Source organism: Perissodus microlepis, chromosome 7, assembly GCF_051167445.1.
Source record: "Perissodus microlepis isolate ML-2025 ecotype Zambia chromosome 7, ASM5116744v1, whole genome shotgun sequence".
Classification (NCBI taxonomy): Eukaryota; Metazoa; Chordata; class Actinopteri; order Cichliformes; family Cichlidae; genus Perissodus; species Perissodus microlepis.
The window spans coordinates 3,267,150-3,293,913 of record NC_140467.1 but is presented as its reverse complement, the minus strand read 5'-3'; the positions used below and the strand labels follow the sequence as shown (position 1 = coordinate 3,293,913).

Below are 26,764 nucleotides of genomic sequence, written 5' to 3'. Positions count from 1 at the left end.
TAAATCCTACAACATTATTAAGACTCCGTCTGATAATTCTTGTAGTCACCGAGGATAGTTTCTCCTCCGTAAACCGATAAAGGCTTTAAGTAAAGCAAACGGAATGTGGGGAAAATGTTTTTAACATTAAATAATCTTGTGGACTCGTAAATAGCAGGTCAGTTAACAAAATAAAGCGCATGCTTTCTGAAAACTTTACCGATGTAGACTTTCTGAACGCTACTCGTGCACTTATTTTGAAAGAGTGTCAACGGAGGGGCAAACGTCCGGCCTGTTTTTCTTTTTCGTTTTTTTTTTTTCTTTTTTATTGACCGAGAAATTGACCCACCAGCAGTTTTTTTTCGTGTAGGTGGAGAAGCTGAAGATTTAGAAATGATTTCCTCAAGCTTCAGGGACTGCCAGGTCAGTGACTCGGAGAGAGAAAGAAACTTTAAAGAAGGATGAAGAAAAGAAAGCGACAGTTACTTTATTTGTTGCAATAACTAAGTGGCAGTAAGGATTGAGAAACATAGTTTGTATTATTGAGATATGTATATTTAAAGTGAAAAAAATGGATAAAACTGTTAGTTTACAGAAAAATATTCATGCAGGGGCATAAAGCAGGCAAACCTCGATTACATGTCCACTATTGATAAGTGTCCGGAACTTTTACAATAAGTAGATTTATTTAAGCTCTGGGTAACACTGAAATGAAATTGGCTGCCTTTACTCGATGAACCTTTAACCTCAGGTTGCTCAAGCCGACGAGACAACAGCATGTTTGTCATACAAACGGCTTACACACTGAAACCCAGCATTAACGTCTGCACCATTATGTTCCCGTTTCTTGCAGGCATGGAGGGCGGAGGGGCTTACATTGTCCACCAGCAGTAATGAGGCTTGTAAAATGTATGACGCCATACTCACGCAGGTAGCGTACTTAACACCCGAAAACACCTGTTCCACATGCACACGCAGTTTGCACACCGTGGGTGTTTCAGATCTAAATTGTGTTTTAACCCCCCAGTATGTGAAGTGGAGGAACGATGACAGCTTGGGAGGAATTGAAGGATGCATTTCTGCTCTCCAGGCAGCTGACCCAAATTTTGGTAACTATATGTGGGGTCAACTATGCTTGATTTGTTATTGTATACAAGTTCTGATAAATATGGAAATAAGGAAAACAACAAAATAAGACTAAAGAAACCCTGAGATGTCTGATTAGTTTATACGCTGCAAGGAAAAACAAATGTGGCTACTACTCTTTAAATAAACATATTAGAGGTCAGTCACTTCAGATTATTTCAGTGTTAGGTGTAGCTGGGAGGCCTCAGTTGTCAGCTGTCAGTTTGAGCTATGATCAAGCATTTAGTTGTTGTTCATGCAAATGACTCTACCCTCCTTTGTGCAAGTTCAACACTTATTGATTCTCCTCAGAACTTGCAAGCTGCTTTTTAGTTTAGCTGCTGTAAACACACAAGTTGATTGAATTGATTGATCCTAATGTCTGGTTACATAAGAAAAACAATTTGAGGTCTTCCAAGTTTACCATTGCTGACAATACTAAATAAATGATAAACAAAAGGTGTATGCAGTTGGGTAAATTAATAACAAGTACAATTATTTTTGCTGGCATCCTTGTTCAAACTGAATCTTGGACAAAAAAGGAAGCATTGAGTTGGCACATTCATTAATTATGTGGACACAATAGACACCCTTTAAAATGCTGGCTGCTTGCACTCATTCATATCGGGGGCATACAGTGGAGATAAACTCCTCTTATTCTTCGTCTCATGTTGCAAATGAACAGAAATGGAACCAAGAAGCTCCTGTAATATTTTACTTAAGTCCAAAGGCAAAACTTTACAAGTGCATGTGATTCGTTCCCCATGAGAACTGCAGCTGTGGAAACCTCCAGAAAGAAAAGACAGCTATTATTTGTTTTTCCTGTAGTTATGGGGCATGTGATAAGTACGGGCCTGGAGCTAGTGGCAACAACAAGCTCCACCAGGCTGGATGAGCGTCTGTCAAGTGCTGTGAGGAGGACGGTGGAACTTGCCAACAGCCAGGACATCACTTCCAGAGAGAGACTCCATGTCAAAGCCATGGAGCTTTTCTCACACGGGTAAGGTCCAGAGCCAGACCGCCACAGCAGGAGACGCAGTCACAAAGCAGCCCGTGCTTCATTGGGTTGTGTTTGAGCCAAATTTATCTTTGAATGTTTTCCTGCTCAGAAGGCCTCAATAAACCCATGATGACGATATGAAACCTGTATCAGTCAGCAAACCCAATTCTCTAAATGTTCAAAGTGGTTGTGAATTTACAGGAAACTGATTGAAATACATAACAAATGTAAAATCAATCAATCAATCAAACAAAAACCTCAATAATTGACAGCACATAAACACTTATTTTTTAAAAGCATACAATGTGCTTAGTTTTAGCATCCCTTATCCAAGAGCCCTGCACACTGCAACAGTTTTTTTTTTTATGTGCACAAAACTGGTTTTATCAAAATTATTTTAAGGGTTAATTATTTAATGCTATCAAAAATATTTCTGTTATAAATCGGTACAAAATCCTGATGTATGGAAGCCCGTTTCCGCCACTAAATAAAAACAAAAAAGCTAGTATCCATAACTCGAAATTTCGACTTATTAACTCGAAATTTCGAGAAATATAACTCAAAATTTCGAGTTACTTTTCTCAAAATTTCGAGTTAGCTCTGCCAATCAAAAATATACGGGAATGAGGTCGCTTTCTTGTTACCCGGAAGCATATGGCGCAGAGGAACGCGCTCTCAAAAACGGATCCCAACAAATTGGCGCTTTCGCGAGTACGTTTGCTGATAGTAACACCATGTGATTCAGCTAATAACAGGGATTTCATCATTTGTGAAGCCAGGCTGAAAACACTCAGCAATCTGTGCATTCACGACTGGATGTAATACCGGTAGCTTAGCTGTAGCATTTGTAGCTGAGGGCTTCAGCTTCCGGGTAACAAGGAAATGACGTCATTCACGTAGATTACTGATTGGCAGCGCTAACTCGAAATTTCGAGTTGCTTTTCTCAAAATTTTGAGTTAATATGTCGAAATTTCGAGAAAATAACTCGGAATTTCGAGAAAATAACTCGAAATTTTGAGTTATGGATCTTTTTTTTTTTTTTTTTTTTTTTTTTTTTTAGTGGCGGAAACGGGCTTCCATACTGATGTAATGACTTTAAAATGAAGTAACTTAATCATTCTCAGAGTTGTATGCTAAGAGAGACTCTTACATATTTAATCTTATCTGTCACTGGGGTCTGTAGTTGAAGTCTGAGTCGAAATGAGTTTCATTGAGCCAGAAGAAATAGGTTGAACTTGTTTTTTTATATATAACACAGAAGTACAAGTTTTTTTGTTTTTTTTTGTTTTATCAGGTGATATTCATTCCCTAAGTTATTTGCCTGGCCTTATGTGATACACTCTCTTACTACAGATTGTCTGCCAAGCTCTTCTGTAAAATTTCAGTCACAGTCCAGCAAGTAATATTTGAATTTTATATTCATTGTCTTATTTCCCCGGGGTCTAGTCAGCTATACTGTAATATCGAGGAGCCATTTTGGCTCTCAGCATTGTCTTTGCGATACTTTCCAAGTCCCTCTAATCTGCTCACAAAGCATATTGACATTTGTGATTCTCCAGGTACCGATCAACGTTCCCTGAACTCGCTCTTTTTTTCTTTCTTTTTTTAAAACCGACACATTTGTCTTGTAGAAATTTTCCGAAAGCCTGTGAGGCATGGGAAGATATTCTGCTAGACCACCCAACTGATATGTTGGCCCTCAAGTTTGCACATGATGCTTATTTCTACATGGGAGCCCAAATGCAAATGAGGGACTCAGTGGCCAGGGTGCTTCCCCACTGGAAACCACACATGCCTTTGTCCAGGTACAAAAGACAGCTTAATGTCACCAGAGATTTTTTTTTTGTTTGTCAATCTAAACATTGATGCCATGCATTGGGACAGTATGGATGCATACCTGCAAAACATACAGCATGTAAGCTAATGAGGCTTGTTTACAGCAAGTAGTTGTGCAGTGCTTAGTATTTTTGTGTTTAAAGTGTGCATGTATGCTTTCAAACTGTTAGGATGTTCTTTCACTCTGCCAGAGTAGCTTTGCATGATTCACAGTTTGAAATAATATAATTATTTCCAGTATACTGTGCATTGGTGCAGCTCGTTTGTAAATTCACTGTCTGAAATGAGCCATATTAGATCTTCTTTTTTTAAAAATTTATTTGTTTACTTTGTTTTTGTGTGTACGTACGTGTGCACATACCTGCTCTCAGCTACCTCAATGGACTATATTCCTTTGGTCTCCTGGAAACTCGTTTCTATGACCAGGCTGAGAAAGTAGCCATGGAGGTGAGATTTTCTTCTCTGCTGTTATTCAAGCTGTTGCCATTATTGTAGCAGGGGGTTTTGGACTCTCGGTCCCTTTTCTGATTTTGTTAGTTCAACTCGGCAAATAATTTGCTGTCAAAACCTACAGGAATAAACAGCAGACCCTTCAAAACTCAGCGTGTAATGCATACAAAGTATGATATGAGGGTCACTGAAAAGATTGGGGAACATCATGTTGAGTGTTTAGAATGCAGTTATTTTGGATTGGTCATTTTAGATCTAGTTACTTATCAACACGTTCATCGCTTCTTCTTGCTTCAAACCGGTAAACTCTCTTGTGAAGGGGCTCGCTCTAACTCCCGATGATGCTTGGTCAGTCCACTCTGTAGCCCATGTTTGTGAGATGAAGGCAGAGTTGGACAAAGGCTTGAAGTTCATGGAAAGTAGAGAGAAAGACTGGGAGGTACGATGACTTTGTTCTTTTCTGTTTTTGATTAATCGCATACAAGTAATCTGTTCCATAGACGACTGAATTATATTACATATCCAAATAGCCCCGGGAAAAGTATTTGAAATCTGTAATGTTTAATTCCAGGTAACTGACATGCTGGCCAGTCATAACTATTGGCACTGGGCTCTATTTTTCATCGAGAAGGTAAAGATGATAATGGGTTTTTCAGTCAAGCGGAAAGCTGGCAGTCACAGTGTTTGTGGAGAATGTATTTATGATATTGTCTCCCATAGGTAATTTGAAGCCTGGGGTTGATTATATTGTAAGATTAATTTGTGTTTGCATTTGTGCAACTCAATTTATCCACGTTGCCTATTTCTCACTGCTCAAGTTATTCAAATTTGTCTTTCTCACCTCCTCCACAGAGGCAACACGAAGCTGCTCTGCAAATATACGACACTCAGGTTGGTTTCTGTTGAAAGTTTGCATCAAAACTTTAATACTATAGCTGTCTGAGTACATACACTTAGTAATTTCCAGAGTCACGCATACAACACTACACAAGAGACGCAGACTAATGCAGTTTGATGTGCTCGTTGTGAGTCAAGAAGGTAAGCGTGAACAAAAAGTCAAATCCATATTCATATGTCAGAGCCAAGGAACCACCCACACTCATTTCAGTGTCAACCGCCAAAGCGGATTATTTTTCGTGATACTCCAAAAATAGGAGAGACAATTTGAAAGTACATCTCTTTGATGTCCTGCACCTCTAGAATAATACTTCCCAGCCAAAAGTTTGAACGCAAAAGAAATTCTGAAATTCACATCAGCAAAGTTCAGCAAATCACACATCTCGTTTTTTTCTTTTCTTTACTTTATTTCTCTGAACTGTACACAACGTGGTCAGACGTTGTGTACAGTCATCATGGACACGAATGTCATGGTAATTTTTGGCTGACTTTCTTTGAAGTGTTAGGTGGATACACCTTTAATTATTTAAAAGCAAGAATTTGGCTTAAAAGTTGGATTTTAGTTTAGATTTTTTTCTAATCCATCAAAGGTCAGAATCATACGTACAGGCTCAAATATTTAAATACACTCACTTAAGAGGTGTTTGCAGATAGAGCATTTGAGATACAGTTTGAGAGGGTCTCAAAGTAAATACTACAAAACCTGGTCGTCCTTTGTTGAATATGTGGAGAAGTTGTCATTTACTGAAGTATGATGTAATACTGCTTTTATCTGTGTTTGGGTTTTTTTTTCTCTTTCTTTCTTTAAAGCCACCTACTATCTGTAGCAAGCCAAAAAGAACTGCGCACAATGCAGCCCCCCCTTTTATTTATGTATTTATTTTATTCTATTTTTGTTTGTTTTGTTTTTTTTGGTGGGTTTTTGTTTTTTTTCTGTTCGTTTGTTTGTTTGTTTTGTTTTTTTTGGTGGGTTTTGTTTTTTTTCTGTTCGTTTGTTTGTTTGTTTTTTTTGCCTTGTTCACGTGATAGTACTTTTTTTTGTATGTGCCCATAGATTACACATTTTCCTGCATCCAACTGGTTTGCCACTGCGTGGCGTAACCAGTTTCACAATGGCAGTGTTTGTAATCGCAATTCGAGTTATATTTTTCTGTACTTTTGTCATATTGGAAAATTATAAATAAAGTTGTCAAAAAAAAAAATACACTCAAGTCTATTAATAAGGGGTACTGAAGGTCGTACATTGTCTGGTAATTTGACAAGGTGAAGACCTGTTAACTTACAGCATACAAATTATTTGCTCGACATCACCCGCTGAATTGATCAATGCTCAGAACAATGGGAAAGTCCAAGGAACTTGTGTAGATTTAGACAAGTTGGAAAGGTCTCTCTGAGCCATTTCTAAACAACTGGAAATTCTAAGATCATCAAACTTCAAAACTATTGTACATAAGTAAAAGTTATTCAGGTATGTCACAGCTTTGCTACGGTCTAGAAGAAGACCCAAACGGTCAAAAATCCTGCCATGAACAGGAAGCTGCTGGAACACCAGGCTGAGCGTCCACAGTGAAGCATCGCTATGAACCGAGAAGCAAAGCCCCTGCTGCAAAATTCAAGCACAACTGAACTGAACCCACAGAGACAAGCCTTGTGGAGAAAAGTTTTATGGTCAGACAAGACAAAGATTGAGCTGTTCGACAACAATGACGAGGAAAGTTTGGAGAAGTAAAGGAGTAAAGGTTAGAATAGGCTACCAGCTGTCAGTCAAGGTGGGGTTAGCATCAAGCTCTGGGGCTGTTTTCCTGCAGTTGATACTAAAGGACTACCTCCAACTTCTTCATCTTTACCTCAAGTCAACAGCTAGACAGCTGAAACTTGGATACACAATTGGGTCAGTGATCCTAAACACACATTGAAACTGGTTTATTAAGTGACATTTAACCAAATATTAGTTATATACTGTATATGTATGTATGTGGCCCAGTTCTTGTTTTTTATAGTCCTTAAAGATGTATGCTCTACAATTAGTTAAACCCTGGAAAAAGAACAAAGAGCAAAATGACCATGACATTCATGCCCATGACGAGTGCATGTAAACGTCTGTATGTCCTTTGGTGATTAGAATGAATAGTGATGACAGTGTGTTGTGTTCAACTAAGGTTTTCAGGCGTTGCAAGGCCTCGGGAGCCATGTTGGACATTGTAGATGCCTGTTCATTACTTTACAGATTGGAAATGGACGGTAAGATATAGAACAAACTGCATGCTAAAAATACATCTCAGAAGACACTCATCACACTCTGATTAAAATTCAGGAGTAATGCATTTTTTTTTGTGCTCATAGAATATGTTTAAAATGATGCCAGCTGGCAAAATGCTGCAACATTTCCTAATGTGTTACTAATGGGCTGATGGGCAACTGGAACAAATAATTTAAGATAATTTAAGACAGTATGGTGTTGAGTGAAACTGCTAATGAGGTGAGATAATCTCAGTTGCCATCCTTCATTAATTTGAACCTCAAAAGTGCTTTGTTGGAAATTAAGGTAATTAACAGAACCTCTGACCACATTTTCTTCCTACTCTGTTTTAGAGAGAAATTTACAGCTGACTGTGCAGCCTTCAAGCTGTATTAGCGTGTTTGTGTTTCTGCATGTTTCAGGAGTGTGTGTGAAGGAGCGTTGGCAGGAGCTGCTCCAAGTAACTCGCCCTCACACTGACGATCACGTGACCTTGTTTAATGACCTTCACTTCCTTATGGTGTCGCTGGGAGCTAAAGAGACTGGGACTAGTCGGCGTCTGCTGGAGGGCCTTCAGGAATTGGCAAAGTAAGTTTCGTGCCATTTCTTCTCTTCACTGCACACCTCAACACTCTGTCAGGCTTACATAAGAACAACACAAGCCTTATGTAAAATGGAGACAAGACTGAGCGTAGGATGTGAGAGAGTGTGAATACAGTCAGAGAGAGGGGCTTCCCTCTGTAGCAGATGCCTCTGAGGAATTCTGTGGTTATAATGGCCTGTGCTCTTCGTTTCGTCGAGCATACAAACCACAGAACAGCTCACATTTAAAACCAGTCCTTAAAGCTGTCGTGCTTTCACTAATACTTAAGACGTGTTGGATTCCTTTGAAAGTGAGTTAAGTAAGAAAATGAAATTTTCTCCTCATCGCAGCTTTACTTTGAGTGTATTAGACGAGCTGCATGCATGTTCAAACGCAGCATGCATCAATTACATCTAGCATATTACTTTTATTACCTGGGTCTTTGGAGGATTGCATAGTTTAAACTAATCCATATTTTTCCATATGGTAATTATACAGTCAGAGGCAGTCACTCAGAGTATTTGCTAATCTGAGAAAGCTTAAGGACAGTGAAGTGAATCCTTCTCAGATGTCTTTGCAGCTTTCCCCTCTAGATTGACTGCTGTAGGGAGGCGACTGGGCCGCAGAAGTTTGGATAAGTGCAACAGCAGCACTTTTTTTTTTCCAAAGACAAACCTAAGAGAGTCATTCTCTGAAGTCATTTCAGATGGACTAACACTTCTCGAAGCTTTTAATGCACTTACAGTGACATAACAAGTGTTTAAATTCACATAATATTAGATGCACTTCACTGAACTCGCTTCTGTTCAGTTCGTCTCCATTTGTGTGAGGAGGGCAGACTTAGACACCAATGTGCTATCACACATGGAGAGCCTGCCACAAGGGAAACTACCACAAAAGATAAAGGAGAGGGAAACATTCCTGTGTCTTTACAAGTCAGCAAAAAATGTAGAAATAAACTAACTAGCCACAGAGTGTCTTTTTCCAGAATGTGTTCTTTATGTTTGCTTTAATTTTCTTTTTGCAAGACAAACCAGATGCCTGGATTTGTACTCTCACAAAATATTTAATGCTGATGCCTTCTTTGAGATGCAGCATTAACAGTTTTTAACTTGTTACTCTGTATCTTTGGCTCCTTTTATAAGAAAAGTTGTTTCCTTTTTTTAAACCATGTTTTTCTTGCACAGGGAGCCAGGAGACAATCAGCAGCATCAGCTGGCCAGGACTATAGGGATACCAATGTGCCAGGCTATGCTGGAGTACAACCAGGGTAACTACGGTCAAACTGTGGAGCTACTATACCCTTTACGCTATCGCATGGTAGACATAGGTGGCAGTGATGCACAGGTAAGTCTCAAAGAATTTATTAACTGTTAAAGAAAATCATTTCAAACTGCAGCTCTCCTAGTGAACTGCTGAAAATGTTTAAGCCTCGAGGCTTTACTATCTTTGGATATCATTGCTCATACTTTGTTTTCTTGAGCAAAAGTGAAATCCTTGATGCTGTAAAAACAGGTCAGAGGTTAGGAGTGTTGTGCATAAAAGCTGCAGCCTTTCTATCTATGAACATACCAGATCGTGTGAAAATGTGGAGTGCAGTGCACCAGTGTATGAATAATGAACTCTTTTATGTTATTTTTGTTCTGAGAACCGTTCTCTAAGGCGTCACAGTTAACATAAAATGTAACACAATCTAACACAAAATGCAGAATGTCTTTTTACAACTGAAAGAGGTTTGTGTCTAATAATGTGTTTGTGTATTGTTGTTTTCAGAGGGATCTGTTTAATCAGCTGCTTATTCATGCTGCGATGAAATCAGAGAATAAGCACCACCAGAAACTGGGAAGGTAAGGAGCAGCAGGGATTTCAGGCTTCATGCTTTGGGGTGTTTTCCCCCCAATATCAGTGTGTTTTTGCATGGGAATATGCCGGAAGATTGTGTGAGGGGAAATAAAACCCCATCTTTCATTCACTGAAACACTGAAATCCCAACATAGTTTTGTTGCGATTGCTGTCCACTCCGATTTTCTTTAACTGCTTTCCATCTGCATACAGAGCACGAGCTGCTTTCATGCTCCTATTATGTAACTGACATCCATGTCTGTACAGCATGTTATACTTTCATTATTGATCAGCTTAGCCTCTCAGCCTGTACTCTCTTTGAATCTGTGTTCATGTCTTTGCACTGTCTTGTGCTGAATTTCCCCAGATGTCTTCTGGCAGAGCGCGATGCCGTGAGGCCAAACTCCCCTCTGACCCATCGTCTGATGCAGAAAGCTCTTGCACTTCAGGACTAGAGGTGCACAAACCAGTTCCCATACAAAAAAAACAACCATTGTGGGTTTAAAAGATTTAACTATCAAGAGCTTGGAGTGTTAAGAGAGTGGAAACCTTTCATGCAAATCTCATTGTAGAAATAAGTTCCTTCTTACTATAGACTCCAAGTATTCAATAATTAATACACAGCTGTAAGCTAGTTTGACATGAAAAAATATGTAAAATTGAATTATTCAAATTTCTGCAATAACTTGTGTGCAAAAAAATTTAATAATTTTATTCATTCCAAAAATTGTTAATTTTTTTCCCCAAATAATTGTATTTCCATTTTTCTAATGAAAGCTTTTATTACTTGTATTACATGACAGTGGTGGCGCTGTGCACTCTGAAGCTAGACTGAAAACAATGTTATTTTAAATGAGCCTTCTCTCACTTTCTGTATTTAAACAAAAACTAAACTAACATTTGCTTTTATAAATATTCTATATTGATTGTTTAGCTTATCAGAGCTTCAAATGATGATTAATATTACTGCCACTGGATCTTGACTTGTGATGCTCAGCAATAAACAACAGTCTTAAGTCCTTTCATTTATTTAGTTACTGTACAGCTTGGTATGATTTTGAAATTGCTTTTAAAAGGATTTCCACTGGGCTAAATTGAGTAGCAGCTGTTGAACTGGTGCTACAAGGCTGAACCCCGACTGAAAGGTGGGAATGTGGTGATAATGCTGATGAAATACATAAAAATGTGAGATTTAAAGAAAGAAAAAAATTTTTGTTGGGGAAAAATAGCATTTTGAAATTTCAAATACCTAAAATGTTATATTGAAATTGATGATGTAACATTTTAAAATGAGCTTCCTTTGATTAAAAAAACAAAAATGTAACATTTATTTCTTTGATTAGAGTCTAAAAATAACTGATTTAATACTGAACACTTTGATCTATATCTATGTATCTGTATATGTATGTATCTATATCCATGTATGTAACATCAGCAATAGGCTGACATGTCTATGATAAATGGTGTTGAAGAAATAATATACAAAAACCAATCTTTGGACTTTGAGCAAAATAAATTCGTCACAGTTGTGACTTATGAAACACTTGAAGTGTGTGGTGGTGCGCTATAAAAACAGCTACGAGGACAATGCTTTACCCACATTCTGCTCTCTGTCTTTCATGGACAGCTGAAGGTCTGTATCTGTTTAACCAACACAGGGTTGCAGAACAGATGGCCCACAGTGGAGAGTACGTACACTGCATATTGGCTGCATTCGCACAAAATCCAGTGTGACACCTTCTTGCCTGGTTGTGTGGAGGTGTGGCTACGCCTACCTTGACTTTAGAATCAGAAATTGTTTGATTTACTACTTCACTCTTTCTTTCCCGTTAGCTGAGTGAGGGAGGCGAGCAGTGTGTGAATGTTGTGTTTCCAGACCTTTAAAACACGACACATAATGATTTTCTTTATGTGAGCTGATGTTCCTTGATAAACAGTAACATAAAATAATAAATGCATATGTTTTAACTCAATTCTATAAGCAAACTTTTCACATTTAAAGAGATGAAATCTTGACGTCAATGTTCAAAAGCGGTTAATAATATATACACTTGGCATACAGGGAGTGCAGAATTATTAGGCAAATGAGTATTTTGTCCACATCATCCTCTTCATGCATGTTGTCTTACTCCAAGCTGTATAGGCTCGAAAGCCTACTACCAATTAAGCATATTAGGTGATGTGCATCTCTGTAATGAGAAGGGGTGTGGTCTAATGACATCAACACCCTATATCAGGTGTGCATAATTATTAGGCAACTTCCTTTCCTTTGGCAAAATGGGTCAAAAGAAGGACTTGACAGGCTCAGAAAAGTCAAAAATAGTGAGATATCTTGCAGAGGGATGCAGCAGTCTCAAAATTGCAAAGCTTCTGAAGCGTGATCATCGAACAATCAAGCGTTTTATTCAAAATAGTCAACAGGGTCGCAAGAAGCGTGTGGAAAAACCAAGGCGCAAAATAACTGCCCATGAACTGAGAAAAGTCAAGCGTGCAGCTGCCAAGATGCCACTTGCCACCAGATTGGCCATATTTCAGAGCTGCAACATCACTGGAGTGCCCAAAAGCACAAGGTGTGCAATACTCAGAGACATGGCCAAGGTAAGAAAGGCTGAAAGACGACCACCACTGAACAAGACACACAAGCTGAAATGTCAAGACTGGGCCAAGAAATATCTCAAGACTGATTTTTCTAAGGTTTTATGGACTGATGAAATGAGAGTGAGTCTTGATGGGCCAGATGGATGGGCCCGTGGCTGGATTGGTAAAGGGCAGAGAGCTCCAGTCCGACTCAGACGCCAGCAAGGTGGAGGTGGAGTACTGGTTTGGGCTGGTATCATCAAAGATGAGCTTGTGGGGCCTTTTCGGGTTGAGGATGGAGTCAAGCTCAACTCCCAGTCCTACTGCCAGTTTCTGGAAGACACCTTCTTCAAGCAGTGGTACAGGAAGAAGTCTGCATCCTTCAAGAAAAACATGATTTTCATGCAGGACAATGCTCCATCACACGCGTCCAAGTACTCCACAGCGTGGCTGGCAAGAAAGGGTATAAAAGAAGAAAAACTAATGACATGGCCTCCTTGTTCACCTGATCTGAACCCCATTGAGAACCTGTGGTCCATCATCAAATGTGAGATTTACAAGGAGGGAAAACAGTACACCTCTCTGAACAGTGTCTGGGAGGCTGTGGTTGCTGCTGCACGTAATGTTGATGGTGAACAGATCAAAACACTGACAGCATCCATGGATGGCAGGCTTTTGAGTGTCCTTGCAAAGAAAGGTGGCTATATTGGTCGCTGATTTGTTTTTGTTTTGTTTTTGAATGTCAGAAATGTATATTTGTGAATGTGGAGATGTTATATTGGTTTCACTGGTAAAAATAAATAATTGAAATGGGTATATATTTGTTTTTTGTTAAGTTGCCTAATAATTATGCACAGTAATAGTCACCTGCACACACAGATATCCCCCTAAAATAGCTAAAACTAAAAACAAACTAAAAACTACTTCCAGAAACATTCAGCTTTGATATTAATGAGTTTTTTGGGTTCATTGAGAACATGGTTGTTGTTCAATAATAAAATTATTCCTCAAAAATACAACTTGCCTAATAATTCTGCACTCCCTGTATAATTGACTATAAATAATACATTAAAGTGCATCACACTTGTATACCTGTAGGCAACCACATGTTAAGAATATCACATGCCCGGATATTGCAGTAGTAGCTGTAGAAAAGATGTCCTTGAACATGTCAGAGAAGCTGAGTGGAGTACTGCAAGTTCCTTTCTTTCGTTATATTCCCCTCTGTCGTAGCGCTCTCACAACACTGAGGTAATCTCATCTTGAATCTGAGAGATCAGGATCTGGGACAGCACAATTCCTGCAATCTAGAGGACAACAGCAGCCACTTTAGATCACAGAAGAGGCTCTCTGTAACTGTACGTTCTGTACCGAGCATCTCAACGTCCCTTAGCAGGGTGCTGCAATGTGGCGCTGGGAAGAAAGGTTCCCAAATTAGTTGAGACTGACTCAAACGAGTCACTTAAAATAATTGCGTACTCACATTTGCACGCACCTGTTAAGCCGATCATAAGGTGTTCTTACAGAGAGAAACCAAACCATTAGGTTGCAAACACAGCTTTTAAACAGCAGTCAATAATTAACACTTTGGCTTGTTATGCAGACAAAGTAAGTGTCAGTAAGTGTTTTGAGAGGATATGCAAGACTTAAAAGAGAACTTCATCAGATTTACGGCACATCAAAGCATTAGAAAACTAATGCAATTGCTCTGTCGGGCCTTGTGGGTAATTTGTGCTTCTCTGCAGATTCACTGCAGAGCCTAGCGTACAGATGAGAACGAGACAAATCAGTTTAAACATCCTGTGCTAAAGTTACACCTTCTGCTAGATTGCCATTTAATATTAGCTGAAACATTTTAATAAGTAAACAGAGTAATTATTTAGAGGCAGCTCGTTATAAGTGCTAATTTGATTTCATGTTTGCCTAATGTGTATTGAATGGTTTTATTTAGTTATCAAGGCATGTTTTTAGCATCATTGGTTGAGGGGCAAAACAAAATCATCCCCGTAACACATCCTGTCAGCATTTTGTAATTTAGGTGGTCTTAGGTGTGAATACATTTCTCGACCCATTTGTTCAGGCTTTAAAAAATGTAGTTCATGATGGGAAATTTTGGCAGGTAAGTAGTATAAAGAACTGCCATTGCAATAGAAGGCGTCAGCATAGATGTTTGGTACATATTTATGGGACAACATGGGAGGGATTTAGAAGAGGAAGAAGAGCTTCAAGCTTTTCAAATTCTGGCATTTCAGATTCTCTAGATTTCCGTCTGCTGCAGCTGAAATGCTGGGGGATCGTGGTGCGTTGCACAGTGAGAATCAGGGAGTCGTCAGCATCTCTTAGACATATTACATTATCACACACACCCCTCTACCTCTGTTGCACATTAACCTGTACTCATTCTAGGATAGTGTAATAAATGAATAATGTGCAGTTAAAATTTTATTGTCCCAATGTGCCTGGTTATTGCTGTCTAGGTAGAACACACCATTCCAAATCCCTTGAATCACAGTGGCCTCACATTAACCCTACTCCTCATTGGTTTCCTTTAGAATCCAAGTTTTATCCCTTTTTTTTTAAATTTATTTATTTATTTTTTTACAAGGACAATATTGAACTTGTAAAAGAAGGCCGTGGGAAGCTCTCAGATTGAGATTTGTATGAGAGTATAAAGCCTGCATGGCTCTGATTGCTGAAGTCTAGCTTGGACTGTTTTCGCAGCCACATCCAAAAACGCCAGTTTGAAGTTTGCCTTTGAGGGAGCGTCTCCAGTCAATATGTTGATTGCTACACACTGAATCCAGCAAACTTTCATTAATAGCTATATTGGCTTGTTTGTGTGTAGTCTTATTCAAGATGAAACTAGTCCTTTTGGCAAGTTACTAGTCCTGTGTTGCCTAATTACTACACTGGGTTACCTGAGGCAAGGCCAGACCCAAGGCGAGAGCTCCCACCAACAGCAGATGAGACTCGATCCACATCACTGCTTTGTCTGCACAGCCTACTGGGTAGATCGACTTGTTTGCCTCCATGAAGTTTTGCGTTTGAACTCCAAAACCGCACATAGTGTTGATCACTGCCTGTAAGCCAGATGAACAAAAGCAAAGACAGACAAAACACTGAGTGCATGATACTTACATTGATAAGCACATAAACCTAAAGCACTCGAAATACGTTCAGACGTCGCTTTCATGCTGCTGGTTTCACATTGCTTGTTTTTACTTTGAATTGAAAGTAAATTGAAAATAATGAAAGAGTGATGTTTGTTGAGAGGAAAGAAAATAATGTGAGCAGTACAAGCAAACCCCACTGGCTCTGAAAAGAAAAGCTACCTAATCCCTGAGGGAACCATGCAGTTACAGGGTACTACCAGCAGGTCGCAGCACAGCAACAGCTCTCAAACTGTTTAATTAATAGTTTTTTAGTTGTTTTTAATGTTATTTTATTTTTACCCCATGTTGTAAAATGTTGCTGTGATCTGTTTTCAGAGTTGCATGATGTTTAATCAATGGTGTGATAGATGTTTTTTCCTCAGTGGTGGTTTTCAAGCTGTGCTGCTGCGTCTGCACAAGATTTTTTTGCGTGTATTTGTGAATCCAAAGTTTGTGCTCATGCAGACATTTACATATATGCTGTTTGTATGACAGCATGGATCCTCATGCACGCAGATAGCTGTAGTGTTGATTCAGTAGTCTCAAAATATCATAAAACCTTCATGAAAGAAGACTTTGATTTGGAATCATCTGTGCAAATTTACTGTAAGGTTGATCATATCGGAATATGTTAAACATGTTTTTTTTTCTTTCTTCTTTACAATGGAAATTGCCTGGCAGTGACACATTCAGGTACTCAACCAATCAATTTGCAGATTCCTTTTAAGAGAGAAACTGGTTGGCCATTATGAGACCAGTTCTGTCCATGACAGCTAATCCCAAAGGAAAGGAAGGTAATACCAAAAACTGCTTTTACAAGCAGATGCAGACGTGTTCTTGCCACCTCCCGACTGAGAGCCTCTTAGTTTGGACACACTTGCGTACATGTCAAAATAACGCAGGTTGTCACAGTCAGGCAGTGCTGGCTATAATTCAGCATCCACAGACCATTAGCTAAAGTATCGGGTATATTTTATAGATTTCAAATTTTCTTTGGGTCTCTCTTAATGCCAGCTTGTCAGTGGAAAGTCTTGAATCCCCATCATCAGCTGACAGTCTCACTTCTGTTGGATAAGACAGTCTGATGTCTTAACAGAGAAGCCTCACTTCTAATCGAATGTAACTGTCTGGAGACTCCAGGGACCTATAGAAGTCCTCTTCTCCAAGTTTAGAAGAAATGCATGCATAGCTGCCATACTTTGTCTCCCTTTGAATACTGGCCACATACATATCTTGCATTCAGAGAGAGATGTGTGGAGGTGAATGTGAAATACACACGACTGACTCGTTTTGTATAAGCGCACACTTGTGTCGACATGGCTGGGTAGCTTTACGTGTGTTATCCTTTATTGCTACAGTCTATTCTACTCACCAAGCTCCTGCATAAGACTCTGCTGAGTCAAGATACAAGATTTCTTTTGTAACTTTAAATTTTCAGCAGTTTTATTTATTTTTCTCTGTTAATAAAATGTTAAGAGCCTGTTTCATCATCATACAGCTGCTTCTTCAGTTCTGTTCATGTCATTGTCTTTCTGCCTTTCTTGTTTCTGTTTATCATAAATGTGAAGGAGGTTTGATTTGTCAGTTGCTTAATCAAGTGAATTCGGCACGACAGAGAAGATTTAACACACTGAACAAATTTGAAATGTTGACTGAAATTGTGAGGTCAGCAATCTTAATAATACATAATCTTAAGATTATGAAGGTTTGTGTTAAGGTTTCTTTTAAGCCACGATGTTAGTTTGTACATGTTGTGTATGTTAAGAGGCTAAACAGAGAAAGACTGACCTCCCCAGGAACAGGAGTACAGCAGGAATAAGGCACACCACAGCGCTCAGAGCTGGGGTTGTCATGTGTACAATTAAAGTAGAGGTTCCAAGACCAATCAGTGTAGTTGTTCCATCCACAACACTTGAACTGGGGGGAAAAAGAAAAATGAAGAGTGAAAAGTGAAATCGGGTGTATATTTAGAAACATAGTGTTGGTCTGTACTGGGCATCCTGCCAGTCAGGGCTTCTCCCGTGGGAAAACCCAAACTCATAAATGTGCCAGCATGTGCAGATGGAAGAGCAGTTTCACATGAGGTGACCCACAGAGAACAGGAACTGTAAGTTGCATGTAGCCTCCTGTGGAAACCCTCGCTAAGGCAAAAAAACAAACAAAACAAACTGGGGCTTCTTGCTTTAGTCTCAGATGCATCCAATAAACTATCTGATCAGTTTGAAGACTTCTACAGACAAAAGGAGCCACTCTGGCTAAGTGGAAATGGCCAATGAGAGCACCTCTTTTTGAATGTAATCCATCAGGTTCTGCAGATCCAGGTCATCCCTGTAGTGCACAATTGCTTTCTTTACAAACTTTCCCAAAGCATCCCGTGCCTAAGAGAGAGGAAAAGGCTGATTGAATACACAGAATAACAGCTTTAATATCAACATTTTGCATGTTTTACTATAAACTATCTACAGATATCTTTGTTACTTGCCTGCTAAGGTGCTCATTGACACAACTGATCTCTCAGTTAATTACTCGGGTAGCATTTTGGAGGATTGTAAAGTACCTTTTTGTGAACCCTCTTTTGAACAGATGCAGTGGAAAATCCTCACAAAGCTTGAAATGATGATGTCGAGGATAATTTCAAATCCAAGCTAAAACGGTTTCTGGGGAGCTGTCAGACACCTATTCATAGTTAATCAGGTGGCTTTGCTGTAGATTTGATCTACTTTTTGTGGGACTTTTCACCATTTGCATAAACGGTATTCATGTTCAACGTTGCATTGAACTTTTTTTCCATAAAAGGCCACTTCAGTTTTTTCTGAAAATAAACAAATATTAATACATGGGTTTGGAGGTAACACAACATCGTCCTGTTTACATTGTATAAGCGTCCCGCGGGATGCACGTAAACCAGGCGGCAGCAGAGCAGGAAGTACAGCATAAATGATAATAAAACCATTTGTGCCTGTGAGCGCATACCAAACACAAAGCACATATGCAGGTTCTACATTATAGTAGATAATTACTTGAACTTGGCCATTTGTTATTATAATGTGTGGATTTTCATCAGCTCCTCTCGAGCTGAATAAACAAAACCTAGATGATATATGAATACATTATTTGAGTTATCTGACTGAGTTATCAGCATTTGAAACTGAACGAGGCTGATTCAGACGGTGAAATTTTGTCCTGCTTGTTACTTTAACTTTCATTGTCTGTAAGATTATTTTCATTTTCAGAGTATTAACGAGGGCTTGCATTGTTAATATTTGTTTTTGCTATTCTTCCACCCTTTAAGACGCTGAGAACAAAGAGGGCCCTGGTTATACAGGCTGAGTTCAGATGTAATATATGCTAATAGGAGCACTGTATAATAATGAGCCACTGAACTTTAAATTCTCATTAAAACGAACTTCTCTGAATGCTTTGCTAAAGGCTTTGTGAATTGTTCGCATTACAAACTACGTTAGAACAGGTTATGTTGATAAATACTGTGAGCACTGTCAAAATAGCCCAAAATGTTATCCTGAAGTAGTTTTGTTAATTTGTGTTAGGATTTTTACAATGTTCCTTACGCTCACCCTGTGCCTTCCCCTGTTTCTGTTCCCACGTGGTGCAGTTTGCTCGTGGGCTTTGGAGGCTACCGTCACAGTGTGTCATTAGCGGCAAAGTCTCCTTCAAGGGATCTGTTGAAATGGAACATTTGGTTCCACTTTGAAGTACCGAAGCATTTGAATCATTTAGCGAGGAAGGATGCTGGGAGGGTTGTTAAACTACTCTGTTTAGCAGCAGGCAGTGTGAGTGCTGACAGAGAACACAAGGGAGAGGAGAGGTATCATCAGGCACCAGGAACCCCGCCACTGATGACAGCGAGTGCTGCCGCTGCTGGCTGTTGTGTTTTTTATTCTCGGTGGAGCCCTAATGGGATGTTAGTGAAGGGGATAAGTGGAGGGGGATCCTTCTCATCCCTGTAGTCTCCAAACCAATCACTTGGGTCATATAAGTATAAGATATAGGCTGAGATATAGTACTGTAGTACATATGTACATTCATGCAGCCACAGAGTAGATCACCTATGGTCACAAAAACAGACATTTTTAATGTATCTAGACCTGGAATTAAACTTATTATTAATGTATAATAAAAACAATCTTTAAAATTCTTTTTTGTTTTAAATTGTTCTAATTGTATCAATTAGAGAGGCAGGAGACAGGCTGCGAATGGGACTATTTAGTCAGGTTGACTTCAGGTTGAAATCAATAAAAGCTGTGGTCTGTGGGAATAACTGCAAAACAAACGCATCAATGCAAAGACCAAACATGTCAGCGAGCTCAATAAAACTTTAACTCCAGTGGTCAAAGGTACTGATACTGCTACTGACACCATTATTTATTTATATACATAGAGATGTAGTACGTTAAAGTTTATGAGTTTGCCTGGAAGCATACTCTTGCTTCTTTCCATTGTCCCCAGGTGCCAACAATTAGCTCACTGAACACAGTGCTGTCGTTGCCGTTATTGCCACTAGCATTTAAAACTTTGCCACAATAAACCCAAATAGTTTTTATATCCAGTCACTTCAAATCACATTGTAATACAGAGAGAAAGTTCTCGCGTATTTTCTGTCAGTCTACAGAACAAGCCTGAGTCATTTGGAGGATTTATAGAGAGTGACACAAACACTGATTCTCACTGGAAGCTGGCGTATACGCCTTTCTGTTTCCTGTGTATGCTGCGCAGCACAGACATTAACAAGACATTTCCCCTGTGGGCTAAGCTGGCCCATCTGTGGGATCAGATGTCTGCCTTATTAAGTTGCATATACTGCAGTTTACAAATGTACAGAATGTCCAAAAGCCGGGAAATGACACCATAAATCAATAATGCTCATTGTTATCACTGGAGCCTGAATGTGGCCTTAAGTGGCCTCATAGAATAACTGAGCCAGCGCACAGAACAGTCTGTAAAGATTCAGATACCTGATCGGAGTAAAAGAAGCCCAGAATCGCTATGGCCAGCTGGGTGAGGAAGACCAGTGTGAGGCTGAAGGAGAACTAGGGAGTAAAGACAAAAATATTAAAAGGCTGTGACTAATATCATCTTAAAGGACAGATTAGTTGTTACACATAAGATGTGAGACTTGGCTTTGGATTAGATGGAAGCAAAACACTGTGCCAGTATTTGTAATGTGTCTGTGAGGTCTATTACTGTCTTGAGGAGGCGAATGTTCTCTCTGAGAGCTCCGATACAGCCACAGAAAGTGATGAAGAACATGACCACCCCCACCACAATTAAGATGACAGCCGGGTCGATCAGGAACGTGTCCCTCACCGTGTCTGGCAGAAAGACGGGAAAACAGCCTCTGTTTATTTCCAACCCCAATACCTGATTTTGATTTAAATAATTCCATCATGCACCTTGTTTCCCTGTCTTTGCAGCGTCCCTTCCTGCGCTAGCTGCCTTCATACTCTACAATCATTAATGATCTATTGTGGGGTTGTGCACAATGAACACAGGTAAAAAATTTTTGGTTGTCTCTCAACTATATATATATCTCATAGTAATTACAAAATTAAAGATACCAGGTAAAATGAAGGCTAAAGCCTGACACACGTTTGCTTTGTGCCAGGAAAGCTAAACAGTTTACGATCCCAAGGAGAGTGCCACCTCATTCCTGCACCTCTTTTATGAGGGACGGTTTATCGCTGGTCTTTAATTCACTTTGGAGTTTAGGAGGTGTGAGCGAAAAGTGTCGTCTTGTGTACCTGTGGCCTTCTGGACTTTAGCATACACACCAATTGCAACAATCAACAGGGAGAAAACCTGGAAAAAAAAGGAGATGATTTTATTATTGCCAGCAATTTTTATTTATTTTTCACCAGCAAAGAAAGCAAGTAATTCTCCTCTATCGCGTTTGCTGTCTGTCCTTCGTATTCTGCTTGGGAAATTCAACACCAGATACTTCTAAACTGGTAATTAAATAGCAATAGCAAAGCCCAGAAAATGCAGTGTATTTGTAATTTATCCAGGTTGAGTCTTTATTTGGATGTTTGAAAAGTTGTTGAAAGGAAACATGTTCCTTCCAGGGTGCCAACTTGGACTTTTGTTTGCAGGACAGGTGTGATTAGATTAGTGATGATAGGCTTTTTCCTCAGGTGCTGAGTAAGCAGGGCACCCGTTGCCATGGTAACTGCATCACTAGTTTATGTGTTGACGGTAAACGGACAGATGGATATCAACAGGGAAAAAAATAATAACATATGGACCTCGGTTTAATGTGGAACCTCGTAACAGAAATCAGACTCAGTCCACCTGTGACTGCGATGGAAATCCTCCAGAACTGAAAACTGCTCTCTCCAGTTTTTATCAGGATTTATAGAACTGTGAGAAGAACTCGACCTTGGTTAGAGAATTGTTTTTATTATCCACCCTAACTTCACTTAGTTCTTGACTGTGATGTGTGTGCGTGCGCTTCTTTTAAACAGTGTTACCCGAACGTGTTGTGAACTGCTGAAGAGGTGAGTTCACCCAAATAGAATCGATGTATTAAAGAAGCCAAGTGAGTGGAAAACAGGTGGAATTAACGCTTCCCGTTGATTGCATTGTCAACATTAATTTCCCTTCTCTCTGTGATTGCTTTTCTCACCTTGAATAACAATGTGTGTGGTCTTGGCTTCCATTTCCAGCCTCCGAATTCACAGACATTCTCCTGATTACTAATTTGTGCGTGTTTGCTTTTGTGTATAAAGGATGCATTTTGTTCAGCCTTTATAAACACAGATTTGTTTCTGTCTCAGAAGCCTGTATTGGATCTCTAGAGGTCGCAAAGAACCATTGTCCGGGTGTAATTTTCCTTGAAAGAGGTATAATTTTTCCTTAGCCAGCCTTCATGCCAAACTGGTGTTCTGTGCTCTGGAGATGTAAATTATTGCATGACAGGATATGGTACTACTTTTTGAATCAATAATCTACCTTGAAAAGAGAAAAGCTGCCAAAACACAAAACATGGATAGCGCCTATTTTCTTTGGAAGTACCATTGTACATTTTTAAGGGGTATTTTCTGTCGTGTAGGAGTGTGCGCACCTGCAGCTCCTTTTGTCAGTTTTCCACTGACTGTGCCTTTTGTGAATGAGGGTGGCATTTGCAACAGGAGACACACTTACACAGTGAATGTATTCCAGCTCTGTTTTTCAGGCTTTTCAAAGGGATGAATCAGACTTCTCCCAGAGGATTTTGTGTGGAGGTGAAAGCCAGCTCAACTGAGCCACGGGGACGTGGGGACAAAGGCCTGATGGATTAGGGCTGCAGTGTTCGCTCCTGAGCCCATGTCTGATAAACAAAGTCAACATGGGCTGGGGTATGAGGCTGCTGCGGGTGCAGTTGTTGCTGATTGGCTCTAAACACAGTAGGAGCACAGTACAGTGTTTGCCCCCCTGCTGTTTTTGTGGAGGATTGGATGAACGGGGATGTAATGGTGGTGTAGAGAGTTAGCAGAGCTAGAGATGTGATCTGTGTGCTCGACTTGTAATATGCTGGGAAAGTAAGTGAGCCAAACAGCTCTATTTTAATAGTGTGTGTTTTTGTGCGAAAGCAACTGCTCATGGAGGACGTGGTGCTTTAATGGCTGCTTCAGTGTATCTGCTGTACCCTTCTATCATTTCCCAGTTGTCTTGTTGTCTTTTTGTTACACTAACAGCCACAGTAGAGGAGCTTGTATAATGTAAGACTTGCACAAAACGCATAATGATTATGTCATATCAGCAGTGCGTGTATGCCTGACATCTGTTAGAAAATAAGCGATTTAGGGCACCTGTCCTTGAATACGGGAGAAATGGGAAGGTGTGATGGTGTGAGCGACTTTGACAGGGGCTGAATTGTGACTGGGTCAGATCATCTCCTGTGCTAGTGAGCAAAAAACATATAAGCATCCATTAACATCAGCGTGCTCACACATTTATGCAATTATGTATCCACTATACTGCCTGAAATGTAACAGTTTATCTACCATTAAGAATATCGTTCAAATATATCAACCAATTTATTTTCTGTTTCACCAACACATCGAGCACATCAACGACTCGTCCACCAGGTCACCAAAGAACCTGGAACAACATCTAAAGAACTGCAGGCCTCACCTGTCTCAGCTAAAGTCAGTGCTCATGATTCAACAATAAGAAAGAAACTGATGTCGAAAACGGCATCTATGGGAGAGTTATAAGGCGAAAACACTGCTGACCAAAAAGAACACAGAGGCTCGTCTCAAATTTGCCAAAAAAAACCAAACAGTAACATGTTGATGATCCCAAAGACTTTTGGGAAAATATGCTGAAGACTGACAAGATAAAAGTTAAAATTTGTGGAATGTTTGGCATAAAACTAACACAACATTTCATACAAATAGTAATATGATTGTCTGGGGGCCTGTAAATGTCCATCCATCAGCTCATGTTTAAGGACACTTGGGCAATCCAGCAGGATAATGATCCAAACACACCAGCGAGTACACCTCTGAATGGCTCAAAAAAGCAAAACAAACTGAAGGTTTCTCAGATCAGGTTGAGATACTTTGGCGTGACCTTCAACAAGGCCATTCATGCTTGAAAACCCTCCAATGAGACTTAATTAAAACTATTCTGCAAACAAGAGTGGGCCAGAATTTTTCCACAGCGATGCGAAAGACTAAATACCAGTCATCACAAACGCTTGATTGCATTTCTTTCTGCCAAGAGTGACACAACCAGTTATTAGGTTGAGGGAGCAATTACTTTTTCACACAGCACCGGGTAGGATTGGATAGCTTTTCTTTCCTTCCTTGATAAACGAAAGCATCATTTACAAAACTGCATTTATCTGGACAATCTTTGTAATATTAAAATTGGTTACATGAGCTGAAATTTATAAATGAGACAAATATGCAAAAAAAACAAGAAACCGGGATGTGCAAATATTTTTTCACAGCACTGTAACTGTGGACTTTGCATTTGTGCAATCATGCTGTGAAATGATGCAGCAGTTATTACATTCAGAAACAGCTTCCAAGTAGAATTCATTTACAGAGTACTAGTGTGCTTACATGGTGTTTTATGGTTTAGTATGAGTCAGTACTCGATTTATTTGTTACGAATGCATTGCTGCAGTGATGTATACAGGCAATCAAAGTTCTCATATGTAACTGTACTAAACGTGAAATAGGTAGCAGCATGGAGGCTGGGTGCTCCTGCTGTTTTTAACTCCTGATAATAGCTGAATTTCTTTTCTCCATTTATTATTTATATACTTTTTCTTTTTTGGTTTTTCTTTGTAGCAGATCTGTCTTCTTTGAAAGCTCTCTGATTGCTGGTGATTTGCATTCTCCAAAATATTTAGAGTATATTGTCTGCCAGGACGGCACAACACTTTTATCGTTGTAACTCTACTCACCCAAAATAAGAAGCTGAAGAAGAAGAGAAAGTATCTGATCCACGGGTTGACAAAAGAGAATGTCTCAGCTCGGTCCAGATTCAGTTTCCTGTCCATTATTTATTGAGGTGTAAAGCTACAGCGAGTTTCACTTGTAAACAGTCCCCAGTTCCTGCCCCACCCAGCAGATCTGCAGGCGCCATGTGAATCTGTGAGAAGCGGGTGGGTTGCAGGCTGTGCTGGTGTCGGGGTGGCTTAAAAAAAAGGGGGGCATGGATTTGTGACGCTGCCTCACCGTGCTGGTGAGACCCAGAACTGTCCATGTAGGCTGATGGGTCAGATTGCACAAAAAATATCTCTAGCTGACTGCAGCTGAATGGCCTACAAGCTGCCTTTAGTTTACCCCTGTGCATTCTGTCTCCTCTCGCCATTATGTCAAAGGGCCTAGATTCCACATCGCGCAAACGCAGTGCACTCGTCTTTCTGTATTAATGTTTATTGCTTGTGAAAGTTTCATGTTCTAGTCTGCAGATTACAGATTCAGATTACTGTTCCAGTGAATAAAGCAGAAGGACGGTTGACAGAGGCTGGACAATGACATTTTTGAGAGGAAGAACATCTAATGTAGTTACATGACATTGCCTTTTGCTGTGATGTCTCCAGTGTGCTTTAGATTGAATCTGCCAAACTTTGAGTAAATAACATTCAAACCAATAAAGAAGTTAAAAAGAAAGAAAGAAGTCAAGCCACAAACTCTGTGAAGAGATATAGATTGAAAGACTAAAGCTGATTATTGACTGGTGATGAAGGATCATCTGTCAGAATGACCGGAAGCACAAAAACGTAACTATAAAGTTAATGTGTTACATCATCACTGGCTAACTGATTTTCATAATTCAGAAATGTAGTTTGAACTGTCCTTGGCAGTATACTGTATGTGAATATTTGATCACAGACTTGTTAATTATCATTACATCTGACGTCTCCTGTGGAGTGACAGAAGGACACCAGATCCCTCAGTTACTCAGTGACTTGCCAGAGACTCATATTTAATGAGTTTCACCTTTTTTTTTTAGATTGAATACAAATCAGATTTTAGTTGAACAGAACCTTAATTGGGAGGAGGTTGCACTCTGTAATTATGCAACATTTTTACTTTACCTGGGAGTGATATGAAAAGAGAGATGATACAGATGGGTGATACCATAGTGATGTCCTTAGCTGTGCAGATACCTCGAGCTTTGTTTGAACACAGAAATTAGAAGTATGGTGGATCTTCCTGTGATTGGCTCCAATCAATATATTAGAGTTTTTGATGGTACTATGCTCTGAAAATTGTGTCATGAATCATCAGATTTTTTTTTTGTATGTGCAACAATTTCGCATCACGCTGTTGCTGAATCACTCCACCACATCCTGGAGGTACATGGGGCAAACCATTATGTCACCACTGATACAAGTTAGGCTAGATCAGTGTTTCCCAAACTTTTGGAGCCACGGCACCTACTTCATATTAATTCAATTCAATTCAATTCAATTTTATTTATATAGCGCCAAATCACAACAAAAGTCGCCTCAAGGCGCTTCATAGATACAGAGAAAAACCCAACAATCATATGACCCCCTATGAGCAAGCACTTTGGCGACAGTGGGAAGGAAAAACTCCCTTTTAACAGGAAGAAACCTCCG

General features: G+C 39.6%; 2 protein-coding genes across 2 annotated transcripts; one reads left to right on the top strand and one right to left on the bottom strand.

The window, feature by feature from the left end:
• Positions 1-288: 288 nt before the first annotated feature.
• On the top strand, positions 289-11,501 carry ttc38 (tetratricopeptide repeat domain 38). The gene is made up of 14 exons (XM_084932845.1): positions 289-402; positions 833-910; positions 1,007-1,088; positions 1,933-2,104; positions 3,737-3,910; positions 4,313-4,388; positions 4,711-4,830; positions 4,963-5,022; positions 5,244-5,282; positions 7,448-7,529; positions 7,950-8,115; positions 9,298-9,457; positions 9,884-9,957; positions 10,320-11,501. The coding sequence occupies exons 1-14, from the start codon at positions 373-375 to the stop codon at positions 10,405-10,407; spliced, it is 1,401 nt and encodes a 466-aa protein (XP_084788971.1). The 5' UTR covers positions 289-372; the 3' UTR covers positions 10,408-11,501.
• A 2,062-nt stretch (positions 11,502-13,563) lies between these two features.
• tspan33b (tetraspanin 33b) lies at positions 13,564-25,282 on the bottom strand. Its single transcript, XM_084932847.1, has 8 exons — positions 25,097-25,282; positions 21,441-21,498; positions 20,884-21,011; positions 20,655-20,729; positions 17,964-18,059; positions 17,470-17,598; positions 15,448-15,609; positions 13,564-13,836 (listed from the first exon to the last, which is right to left on the bottom strand). Exons 1-8 carry the CDS (start codon positions 25,190-25,192, stop codon positions 13,768-13,770), a joined length of 813 nt encoding a protein of 270 aa, XP_084788973.1. The 5' UTR covers positions 25,193-25,282; the 3' UTR covers positions 13,564-13,767.
• Positions 25,283-26,764: the final 1,482 nt, after the last annotated feature.